Source organism: Hyla sarda, chromosome 2 (assembly GCF_029499605.1).
Source record: "Hyla sarda isolate aHylSar1 chromosome 2, aHylSar1.hap1, whole genome shotgun sequence".
Lineage (NCBI taxonomy): Eukaryota > Metazoa > Chordata > Amphibia > Anura > Hylidae > Hyla > Hyla sarda.
This window is the reverse complement of record NC_079190.1, coordinates 47,221,267-47,233,874: the sequence shown is the minus strand read 5'-3', so window position 1 is coordinate 47,233,874 and position 12,608 is coordinate 47,221,267. Positions and strand designations below refer to the sequence as shown.

Below are 12,608 nucleotides of genomic sequence, written 5' to 3'. Positions count from 1 at the left end.
TTACTTCTGGGCGTCCTGTATCCATTGCAGACGATAAAGCCCCAGGCTATGGAGCTTTTTTAATACACCAATTGTGTGTTGCCATTAGAGATCTGTATGAAATGAAGGTGGGGCACTGGACTGACTGCAGTAGCCAATCACTGCGCACATGTCATGCCCCAGACTGGAGACTTCCAGGACAACCAATCAGAGCTCAGATTGTAGGGGACGTCGTGCAGGCACCAAGTTAATAAGGGTTGTGAAACTCTGCTGCTAGTCCAGCACTGGCTGGATCCTTCCTGCAATCTGCACTTGTAGTCAAAACACAAAGGCAGCGAACATGACTGAGCCAAGGGAAGGGAGTATTGTGATTATTGGAAGGTAACTTATATATATATATATATCTACAGCTCCTCTGCGTGCGTGTTTGTGTCATTTATAGCTAAAAGCAGGACATTTTTGTTTTTCTTCCTCTGCTGATGCAAGTTTTAGGGTCTATTCACACTTACAGTATTCTGTGCAGAATTTTCTGCTGCAGATTTCAATGTAAACTGAATAACTTGAAATCCCGCACATCAATTCTGCGCAGAATATTGTACGTGTGAATAGACCCTTAACCCCTTAAGGACCACGGTTTTTTCCGTTTTTTCCACATTCATTTTTTCCTCCTTACCTTTTAAAAAAATCATAACTGTTTCAATTTTGCACCTAAACAATCCATATGATGGCTTATTTTTTGCGCCACCAATTCTACTTTGTAATGACGCCATTTTACCCAAAAATGTATGGCAAAACCGGAAAAAAAATAATTGTGCGACCAAATTGAAGAAAAAAAAAACCATTTTATAACTTGGGGGCTTCCGTTTCTACACAGTAAATTTTTCGGTAAAAATTACACCTTTATCTTTATTCTGTAGGTCCATACGATTAAAATGATACCCTATGTATATAGGTTTGATTTTTGTCGTACTTTTGGAAAAAATCCTAACTACATGCAGGAAAATGTATACGTTAAATATTGTCATCTTTTGACCTCTATAACTTTTTTTGTTTTACCACATATGGGGCGGTAATGAGGGTATTGATCGGACTTTTTGATCGCTTTTTATTCATTTTTCATGATATAAAAAGTGAGCAAAAATACGTTATTTTGGACTTTGGAATTTTTTTGCGCATTCGCTATTGACCGTGCAGTTTAATTAATTAATATATTTTTATAGTTCGGACATTTACGCACGCGGCGATACCACATATGTTTATATGTATTTTTATTTACATGGTGTTTTTTTATAGGAATGATAGGGGTGATTTGGACTTTTATTAGGGAAAGGGTTAAATCACATATATTAACTTTTTTTTTTTGCAGTGTTCTAGCTCCCATAGGGGGCTATAACACTGCACACACTGATCTTTTACACTGATCACTGATCATCAGTGTTATCCGCGGTCGATTTGTTCAAGCCTGTATCTCAGGCTTGGAGCAATCAATCGCCGAATGGATGCGCCGGAGGAAGGTAAGAGGACCTCCGCTCGTGTCCTAGCTGATCGGGACACTGCATTTTCACTGCTGTAGTCCCGATCAGCCCCACTGAGCAGCCGGGAAGCTTTTACTTTTTAGATGCGGTGTTCAACTACGATCGCTGCCGCGCCCATCATGTACCAGTAATACTGTTATCCTTGAGGTTTTGGTATTTTTCACTTTTTTTTTTTATACCATTATTCCCTCTGACACCTAGGGTATAGGTGTATATCCAATTTTACCAATCCAATTTTAATTGTGAGCTGCACTATCTATTTTACTTTTTGCACATTTTAAAGCGGACATGCTGGGGCTTGTAGTTCTACAGTAATTGTAGCACTAGAGTTTGTCTAAACCCAGTGCAGGATAACCGGATTTTGTATTTAAACAGAAATCAGAAGAAATAAAAAAAAAAAAAAAATCTAATTTTATATTTTAACTGTAAAAAAAAAGATATATATATATATATATATATATATATATATATATATATATATATATATATATATATATATATATAATATAATATATATTAGCTGAGTACCCGGCGTTGCCCGGTTTTTCCTTCCTAATCTTTGTTGGGGAGGAAAATAAACAAAGGAGGAAGCTTTTGACTTCATATCCAGTCCTCATATAGTGTTGTCATATCCCGACCCCCTCTCCCGACCCCCTCTCCCGACCCCCTCTCCCGACCCCCTCTCCCGACCCCCTCTCCCGACCCCCTCTCCCGACCCCCTCTCCCGACCCCCTCTCCCGACCCCCTCTCCCGACTTCCTCTCCCGACCCGTAATATGTGTACCAGTTATCGAAATATCTCCAGCCGTTTGGAAGTTATGCAGTAACATATATTTCCCATAGACTTGTATAGGACTTTAAACATAAGCCCCGCCCCTGGCAAATGGGGGTGAGTAAGGGTAAAATCACATATCCTATGTTTGTTGTTGACATATAAGTAACATGTGTGCCAAGTTTCATGTTAATATCTTTAGCCGTTTGGAAGTTTTTGTGGAACATACACACAGACATATATACATACATATATACACACACACACATACACACACACGTTGAGTTTTATATATATAGATATATATATATTTATTTAATAGCTATTTATGCTGTATGGATACTTTCTTTTATACCAGATCACATTCAGTCAGAATTATTAATTAAACAGAGAATAGATTGTTGCTTATATGTGAATAGTTTTTTGTCAGCTGGAAAGTTGAAGTTTCTAAAATTGCCCCTCCCCCTCCCCTCCAAAAAACAGGAAGCAGACAGCTGATCCTACATAACCTTCTACATGCATTTGTGTCTTTCCATAGAATGGGAAACACATCCTCTGATTTAATGCTGTTCAGCAAATTGAAATAACCACAAATAGATTAGGAAATTGCACAAATACAATGGAGGGAATTTATTAAAGGGGCACTCCGGCCCAAATACATCTTATCCCCTATCCAAAGGATAGGGGATAAGATGTCTGATAGCGGGGGTCCTGCTGCAGGGGACCCCCGCAATCTGTCATTCAGCACCCACCTTTGCAAGCTCTCCGCAGCGCTGGAGGCTCCGAGTGTGCAGCGTGAATTCCACGGGGGCGGAGACGTGACTTCACCATACTCCGGCCCCATGGTCATCACGCTGCACACTCCAAGCCTCCAGCGTTGTGGAGAGCTCGCAAATGTTGGTGTTGAATGACAGATTGCGGGGGACCGGCACGATCAGACATCTTATCCCCTATCATTTGGATAGGGGATAAGATGTATTAGGGCTGGAGTACCCCTTTAAGGGTGGTGTTGGTGAATGTCTTTTTACCCCTTTATGGGGGTACTCCGCCCCTAAACATCTTATCCCCTATCCTTTGGATCCTGTGGATAAGATGTCTGATCATGCCCGCGGTATCATCCTGTGCATGGAGCTAACTTTGCTCCGTGCCGGATGACTGGCGATGTGGCGCTAGAGGCTTGTGATGTCATGGCCACACCTCCTCGTGATGTCACGCCCCCCTCAATGCAAGTCTATAGACTTGAGGGGTGTGACGTGACATCACGAGGGGGCATGGCCATGACGTCACAAGCTATCGGGTGCCGCAGGAAGACCGTGGGGGGAGGCAGCGGCGGGACCCTTTGGATAGGGAATAAGATGTCTTGGGGCAGAGTAACCCTTTAATTTGTGTGGTGGAAACTGTGTACATGCACCAATGGCACAGGGCTTGTGATTAAGACCTATATTAAGACACAAGAAATCACATTCAGTGTTGATACTATGTAAGGGTATGTTCACACACACCCACACACACAGTTTTCGAGCTGTGATCATACATTTATATACACTACTCAAAAAAATAAAGGGAACACTAAGATAACACATCCTAGATCTGAATGAACTAATCATATGAAATACTTTCGTCTTCACATAGTTGAATGTGCTGACAACAAAATCACACAAAAATGATCAATGGAAATCAAATTTATCAACCCATGGAGGTCTGGATATGGAGTCACACTCAAAATCAAAGTGGAAAACTGCACTACAGGCTGATCCAACTTTGATGTAATGTCCTTAAAACAAGTCAAAATGAGGCTCAGTAGTGTGTGTGGCCTCCACGTGCCTGTATATCCTCCCTACAATGCCTGGGCATGCTCCTGATGAGGTGGTGGATGGTCTCCTGAGGGATGTCTTCCCAGACCTGGACTAAGGCATCTGCCAACTTCTGGACAGTCTGTGGTGCAACGTGGCGTTGGTGGATGGAGAGAGACATGATTTACCAGATGTGCTCAATCGGATTCAGGTCTGGGGAACGGGCGGGCTATTCCGTAGCATCAATGCCTTCCTCTTGCAGGAACTGCTGACACACTCCAGCCACATGAGGTCTAGCATTGTCTTGCATTAGGAGGAACTCAGGGCCAACTGGACCAGCATATGGTCTCACAAGGGGTCTGAGGATCTCATCTCGGTACCTAATGACAGTCAGGCTACCTCTGGCAAGCACATGGAGGGCTGTGCGGCCCCCCAAAGAAATGCCACCCCACACCATTACTGACCCACCGCCAAACCGGCCATGCTGGAGGATGTTACAGGCAGCAGAACGTTCTCCACGGAGTCTCCATACTCCTTCATGTCTGTCACATGTGTTCAGTGTGAACCTGCTTTCATCTGTGAAGAGCACAGGGCACCAGTGGCGAATTTGTCAATCTTGATGTTCTCTGGCAAATGCCAAACGTCCTGCATTGTGTTGGGCTGTAAGCACAACCCCCACCTGTGGATGTCGGGCCCTCATACCACCCTCAAGAAGTCTGTTTCTGACCGTTTGAGTGGACACATACAGATTTGTGGCCTGCTGGAGGTCATTTTGCAGGGCTCTGGCAGTGCTCCTCCTGCTCCTCCTTGCACAAAGTCGGAGGTAGCGGTCCTGCTGCTGGGTTGTGGCCCTCCTACAGTCTCCTCCAAGTCTCCTGATGTACTGGCCTGTCTCCTGGTAGCGCCTCCATGCTCTGGACACTATGCTGAGACACAGCAAACCTTCTTGCCACAGATCACATTGATGTGCCATCCTGGATGAGCTGCACTACCTGAGCCACTTGTGTGGGTTGCAGAAGAAGAGTAAAGAGTGTACATTTCTTGAACCACAATAATTACCGTATGCACTAGTTGACACTTTATTTGTGCCTCTCCTGGCTGTGTATTGTTTCCCCACCCCTAACAGTGCAACTTGCCCTAAGCACATTGTAGGGGCGAGTCAAGAACACTGTCCAACCAGACTGTGAAAGGCAGGCATCTAAGCTGATTGTTTCTGTTCTGCTCATGACTGCCTATGCTTAAATCCACCAACTGGAAGAACATAAATGTGGCTCCCCAATGGCTGAGAAACAAGACACAGTAGAAGCAATGGACTTTGTGGAAGAATATTTGATGGTAGTTTAACAGAGTGGATCTGCCTTGTCTACTGGACACTGGGTCTCAATTTACAGCATGGTCAAGCCCCCTTGTAGCCCAATTTGGGTGTGCCTTAAGGCAATGAACAGTTTGCCTATATTCATTGTTGGATTGATTTCACGTGAGCATTTTAGTAGAAGGCCAATAGTTGGGCAACAAATGAGTACTGGCAATGTAGTGTACAATGGACTTTTATGTTCCAGTGATTCTTGGGAAGAATATATAGCAAGAATTGGGTCGCCCGTGAGTTGTAACCCAAGTGGTAGAATCATGTCCCTAGCTACAAACCTTCACAAACAGCCTTGAAGAGAAACCTGAAGCATGCTAGATTGATAGGGTGCTCTTGAAATTGCCTGGGAAAGCAGTGTTATAGCCCTTGGCTGTTGTTGACTGGTAAGGGCAGTAAATGTTCACTGTTCTAAAAGAACGAGCACTGCAAAAAGAAGGGAGAGCTCTGACCAGAACCCTGTATGCTGTCCAGGACATACATTAGCAACAAAGAATAATGACTGTGAGCAAGCATTATGTGACTCCAGTGCCTTGAGAATTTGATATATGATGTGTTCTTCGTAAGAAAAGGCTCACACTGTTAGATTAGTGTGCCAAGTTAGTTCGAGTTCAGTGACAACTATGGCAAAGTGGAAAGCTGGCTGCTGGTGTTTCAAGTTGGGTGGCTAAAAGAATCAGAATTTGATCCTAGGATATCTCTAGATGTGGGACAGACTTTGGGTTGGCCCACACCCTAGAACACAACTGGGGATGTCAAAAAAATTAATTAATTATTATTATTTTTTTTTTCACCACATCTCTTCAGGGCTCTATAAGGATGCTAAGATGTTATTGAAATGGATGCTTGGTAACATCATAGAAGATAGAGTCCCTTGGCCTCACCCATTGGGGGACATTTACTAATCTAGTCTATTCTGGGTATGCTTCTAGACCAGCGTATGTGGTAGTCTCCTGTCTATTGTGCTCCTAATTTATCAAAGGTCTCGCAGCCCTTGATAAATTCTGTGCTCAGACTTCAGGGTCTACAGCTTAAACTGCATTTAGACCTGCTCCAACATGGTCTGACATTTTAGCGTATTTTGGGCAGATGCGACTTGTCGCACAAAAGTTGCACTTGATAAATTCAGCACCAATGCATTTTCCAATGCATTTCCGTCTAAAATAGACTAGCATGCATCATGTTCTAAAAATCCTCTACAGCAAAAGTCGCAGAAAAGTCGCACATATTTAGACTGTGACTTTCTGTGCGACAAATTTAGATGGGAAAAACCAGTCTAAATCCTTTGATAAATCTCCCCCATTGTGTTTGGTGCATGTAAGCATGCATAATACTGGATGACTACACATTCCCACAAATCACCCTGCACAGTAAATGTTTCACTTTGGATTCTTAGTCAGTGGGTACTGACAGGTACTTGTTGCTTAAAAAGACAGCGATAACATTGCCTTCATCATATAACTGGGCTTGTTCAGGTTCCTGCTTATACCCTTTGGCCTGTCCAATGCACCACAATCCTTACAGAGTGTCTTTGCTGATCTACCTAGATGATATTGTCATCTTCTCAGCTACTATTACTGAATATATGAAGATATTAGCATTGGTGTTAATCCAGTTGGAGGAACAAAGTTTAAGTAGAAGGCAATCTATCATTGAGCACCTGGAACTCTTGGAGAAAGGCATCCAGCCCACAGGTACAAACCCTGCAGCAGTGGCCTGTGCCCAACAACATAAGTGAGCTCAGGCCTTCTTGGGATCAGTTGGTTACTGCCCTCCTAAATAAGGGCTCTCTATGAGCGATAAAAACAAAGGTTATTGTATGTGAATCAAATCAGGCCTTCTGGGAGTTGAGTAGATTGACCATTGCCCCCTATTCTGGTTTATGCTACACCATGCCACTTAAAAGGGTACTTCACGAGCTCCCGCCTCCAACGTTCGGACAAGTTTGTTCCAAACGCTGAGCAGCGGAGTACCCCTTTAAAGTTCTGGCTTAAATTCAAGTTGGTTATGAGCAAATAATGACCTATCCTAACAGATTGAGAGGACTATAGTTTATTGAGTCTAGAACCTGAAGTTCACTAACCTCTTGTTGGGTACAGTGTGTGCGCTGTGGACTGACAACAATCCCCAAGTGCATTTGGACACTGCCAGGGCAACATTGGATGGCCAGGCCTAGCAGACTGATTTCAAAGTATAACCTATGGTACCAACCTGGCCATGGCAACAGGAATGCTCATGCCTTATCTAGTAACTCAGTGGAAGCAGCCAGAAGACTTACAAATAAGAAGGGGAAGGTCACAAATTTCATGCTGATTGACTAAAAAGGTAGTGCAGGATTACCATAGTTTTGGTACTGAAGAGTTGTCATCTTTAACAGATAAAAGACTTGCATGACACCCTACCACCCCACTGAAATAGTACTTGTGACCTCCTGAACAAAACTCTCTTACAGCTCTTGAGAACCCTGAAAGACCAAAGGAAGGAAAGGTGGCCAGACAACATCGTAAAATTGGTGTTGGGGCACAAGAACAGCACATTCTGCCAGAGGTTACTCCCACTCTTGCTGATACTTGGGAGAAATTGACAGAACACTCTCAACATGATGTCAGCCTGCAGGGAAAGGGAAGAGTGAACACTACAACCTCAATGGAGGGCTATAGAGGGAAGGTACAGGACATGCACAACTTGTACATCTTGATAACCCAGTGGCTGGGGCCAAGTTACCACCCGAAAGTTGGAGACCTATGGTTGTTGTCATGCAAATCAAATATCTGATAAGTAGTAATTTATTCAACCTGGAAAAAGAGAATCGTGGCAGGTACCACTCTACAAGCAAAATCTGGGTCAGTCCGAAAACTGTAAACATAAAAGCCTCTGTACACACTACTGGAACCAAGCTCAGGCTAGGTTAGAGTGTCCGGGCAGAAACAAATACTATTTTATGTGTTTATAACGAAGTTTTGGCCTTTCAATAACTTTATATATAAAGGCTTAAGATGACAGAAAAATACTTCATCTCCCTACCTGCGGTTGCATGGAGGTTGATAAACAGTAACTATTAGATTGTTTTTATTGCTAGTGTTGCCCAGGGCTGGTGGACTTTAGCGATAGATTAAAGTTTAAACAATTTGTAAAACTAAATCTTTACTTAAGTGCTGGACACTTACTGAACAAACACTGAGGGCGATCACTGATGGGATTTACTGAATGTGTGTTTGTGTTCTAAAATTCTGGTCATTCATGACTCAAGTGCTGCTGCACATTGGTTAAAGGGGTAACTCCCGTGGAAAACTTTTTTTTTTTTTTTTTTTTTTTTAAATCTGGTGCCAGAAAGTTAAACAGATTTGTAAATCACTTCTATAAAAAAAATCTTAATCCTTCCAGTACTTTTAAGGGCTGTATACTAAAGAGAAATCCAAAAAATAAATGAATTTCCTCTGATGTCATGACCACAGTGCTCTCTGCTGACCTCTGCTGTCCATTTTAGGAACTGTCCAGAGCAGCATATGTATGCTATGGGGATCTTCTCCAGCTCTGGACAGTTCCTAAAATGGACAGCAGAGGTCCGCAGAAAGCACTGTGGCCATGACATCAGAGGAAATACATTTCTTTTTTGGATTTCTCTCTAGTATACAGCCCTTAAAAGTACTGGAAGGATTAAGATTTTTTAATAGAAGTGATTTACAAATCTGTTTAACTTTCTGGCACCAGTTGATTTAAAAAAAAAAGTTTTCCATGGGAGTACCCCTTTAACCCCTTAACCCCTTAAGGACCAAGGACGTACCGGTACGTCCTTGGTCCTGCTCTTCTGATATAACGCGGGGTTACACAGTAACCCCGCGTCATATCATGGCGGGCCCGGCGTCATAGTGAAGCCGGGACCCGCCTCTAATAGCGCGCAGCGCCGATCGCGGCGCCGCGCGCTATTAACCCTTTAGCCGCGCGCTCAGAGCTGAGCCGCGCGGCTAAAAGTGAAAGTGAAAGTTCCCGGCTAGCTCAGTCGGGCTGTTCGGGATAGCCGCGGCTAATCGCGGCATCCCGAACAGCTGACAGGACAGCGGGAGGGCCCCTTCCTGCCTCCTCGCTGTCCGATCGCCGAATGAATGCTCAGTGCCTGAGATCCAGGCATGAGCAGTCATGCGGCAGAATCGTTGATCACTGGTTTCTTATGAGAAACCAGTGATCAACATAGAAGATCAGTGTGTGCAGTGTTATAGGTCCCTATGGGACCTATAACACTGCAAAAACAAAGTGAAAAAAAAAAGTGAATAAATATCATTTAACTCCTCCCCTATTAAAAGTTTGAATCACCCCCCTTTTCCAATAAAAAAAAAAACACAGTGTAAATAAAAATAAAAATAAACATATGTGGTATCACCGCGTGCGGAAATGTCCGAATTATAAAAAAATATCATTAATTAAACCGCTCGGTCAATGGCGTGCGCGCAAAAAAATTCCAAAGTCCAAAATAGTGCATTTTTGGTCACTTTTTATATCATTTAAAAATGAATAATGATCAATAAGTCCTATCAATGCAAAAATGGTACCGTTAAAAACTTCAGATCACGGCGCAAAAAATGAGCCCTCATACCGCCCCATACACGGAAAAATAAAAAAGTTATAGGGGTCAGAAGATGACAATTTTAAACGTATTAATTTTCCTGCATGTAGTTATGATTTTTTCCAGAAGTCCGACAAAATCAAACCTATATAAGTAGGGTATCATTTTAATCGTATGGACCTACAGAATACATATCAGGTGTAATTTTTACCGAAAAATGTACTACGTAGAAACGGAAGCCCCCAAAAGTTACAAAACAGCATTTTTTTTTCAATTTTGTCGCACAATGATTTTTTTTCCCGCTTCACCATAGACTTTTGGGCAAAATGACTGACGTCATTACAAAGTAGAATTGGTGGCGCAAAAAATAAGCCATCATATGGATTTTTAGGTGTAAATTTGAAAGAGTTATGATTTTTTAAAGGCAAGGAGCAAAAAACGAAAATGCAAAAACGGAAAAACCTCCGGTCCTTAAGGGGTTAAGGACCAAGGACGTACCGGTACGTCCTTGGTCCTGCTCTTCTGATATAACGCGGGGTTACACAGTAACCCCGCGTCATATCACGGCGGGCTTGGCGTCATAGTGAAGCCGGGACCCGCCTCTAATAGCGCGCAGCGCCGATCGCGGCGCCGCGCGCTATTAACCCTTTAGCCGCGCGCTCAGAGCTGAGCGGCGCGGCTAAAAGTGAAAGTGAAAGTTCCCGGCTAGCTCAGTTGGGCTGTTCTGGATAGCCGCGGCTAATCGCGGCATCCCGAACAGCTGACAGGACAGCGGGAGGGCCCCTTCCTGCCTCCTCGCTGTCCGATCGCCGAATGAATGCTCAGTGCCTGAGATCCAGGCATGAGCAGTCATGCGGCAGAATCGTTGATCACTGATTTCTTATGAGAAACCAGTGATCAATGATGAAGATCAGTGTGTACAGTGTTATAGGTCCCTATGGGACCTATAACACTGCAAAAAAAAAAGTGAAAAAAAAAAAGTGAATAAAGATCATTTAACTCCTCCCCTATTAAAAGTTTGAATCACCCCCCTTTTCCAATAAAAAAAAAACACAGTGTAAATAAAAATAAACATATATGGTATCACCGCATGCGGAAATGTCCGAATTATAAAAATATATAATTAATTTAACCGCTCGGTCAATGGCGTGCGCGCAAAAAAATTCCAAAGTCCAAAATAGTGCATTTTTGGTCACTTTTTATATAATTTAAAAATGAATAAAAAGCGATCAATAAGTCCTATCAATGCAAAAATGGTACCGTTAAAAACTTCAGATCACGGCGCAAAAAATTAGCCCTCATACCGCCCCATACACGGAAAAATAAAAAAGATGACAATTTTAAACGTATTAATTTTCCTGCATGTAGTTATGATTTTTTCCAGAAGTCCGACAAAATCAAACCTATATAAGTAGGGTATAATTTTAATCGTATGGACCTACAGAATACATATCAGGTATCATGTTTACCGAAAAATTTACTACGTAGAAACGGAAGCCCCCAAAAGTTACAAAACAGCGTTTATTTTGTCGCACAATTATTTTTTTTCCCGCTTCACCGTAGATTTTTGGGCAAAATGACTGACGTCATTACAAAGTAGAATTGGTGGCGCAAAAAAAAAAGCCATCATATGGATTTTTAGGTGCAAAATTGAAAGAGTTATGATTTTTTAAAGGCAAGGAGCAAAAAAACGAAAATGCAAAAACGGAAAAACCTCCGGTCCTTAAGGGGTTAAAGGGTAGCCAGCAAAATGGTAAATAAATGTATGCGTCTTTATAGAGGGAAGTGGTATTATATTAAAACACCTCATCTTCATGCTGTGTGTGTCTCTTGTAAATGACATGAGAGAAGTTACACTATCTCGTTCCATTCGTACAAGACCCCATAGATCTGGAGTATATCTGGTAGGGGCCAACCCTCTGGGTAGCCATTTTTTGCTTTTTATAGTGAGCTACTCTAAGATAGTATTGAGGCTTCCCTCCAAGGAGATTTTACTTTGTTCCCCAGTTTAAATAAATAGCCTAAAATAATAATTTATTGTCACGATGCCGGCTGGCAGGTAGTGGACCCTCTGTGCCAGAGAGGGATTGGCGTGGACCGTGCTAGTGGACCGGTTCTAAGCCACTACTGGTTTTCACCAGAGCCCGCCGCAAAGCGGGATGGTCTTGCTGCGGCGGTAGTGACCAGGTCGTATCCACTAGCAACGGCTCACCTCTCTGGCTGCTGAAGATAGGCGCGGTACAAGGGAGTAGGCAGAAGCAAGGTCGGACGTAGCAGAAGGTCGGGGCAGGCAGCAAGGATCGTAGTCAGGGGCAACGGCAGAAGGTCTGGAAACACTGGCAAGGGACACACAAGGAACGCTTTCACTGGCACTAAGGCAACAAGATCCGGCAAGGGAGTGCAAGGGAAGTGAGGTAATATAGGGAGTGCACAGGTGATAACCCTAATTGGAACCACTGCGCCAATCAGCGGCGCAGTGGCCCTTTAAATCGCAGAGACCCGGCGCGCGCGCGCCCTAGGGAGCGGGGCCGCGCGCGCCGGGACAGAACAGACGGGGAGCGAGTCAGGTAGGGGAGCCGGGGTGCGCATCGCGAGCGGGCGCTACC

General features: G+C 43.4%; 1 protein-coding gene across 1 annotated transcript in view; it reads left to right on the top strand.

Annotated features, from left to right (window-relative positions):
- Window positions 1–208: 208 nt before the first annotated feature.
- The window catches only part of CRYL1 (crystallin lambda 1), a 150,953-nt gene continuing 138,553 nt past the window's right edge, over window positions 209–12,608 (top strand). Inside the window, exon 1 of the mRNA XM_056561715.1 lies at window positions 209–360. Coding sequence (XP_056417690.1) covers window positions 320–360 — 41 coding nt within the window. The 5' untranslated portion in view covers window positions 209–319. The remainder of the gene's footprint in view (window positions 361–12,608) is intronic.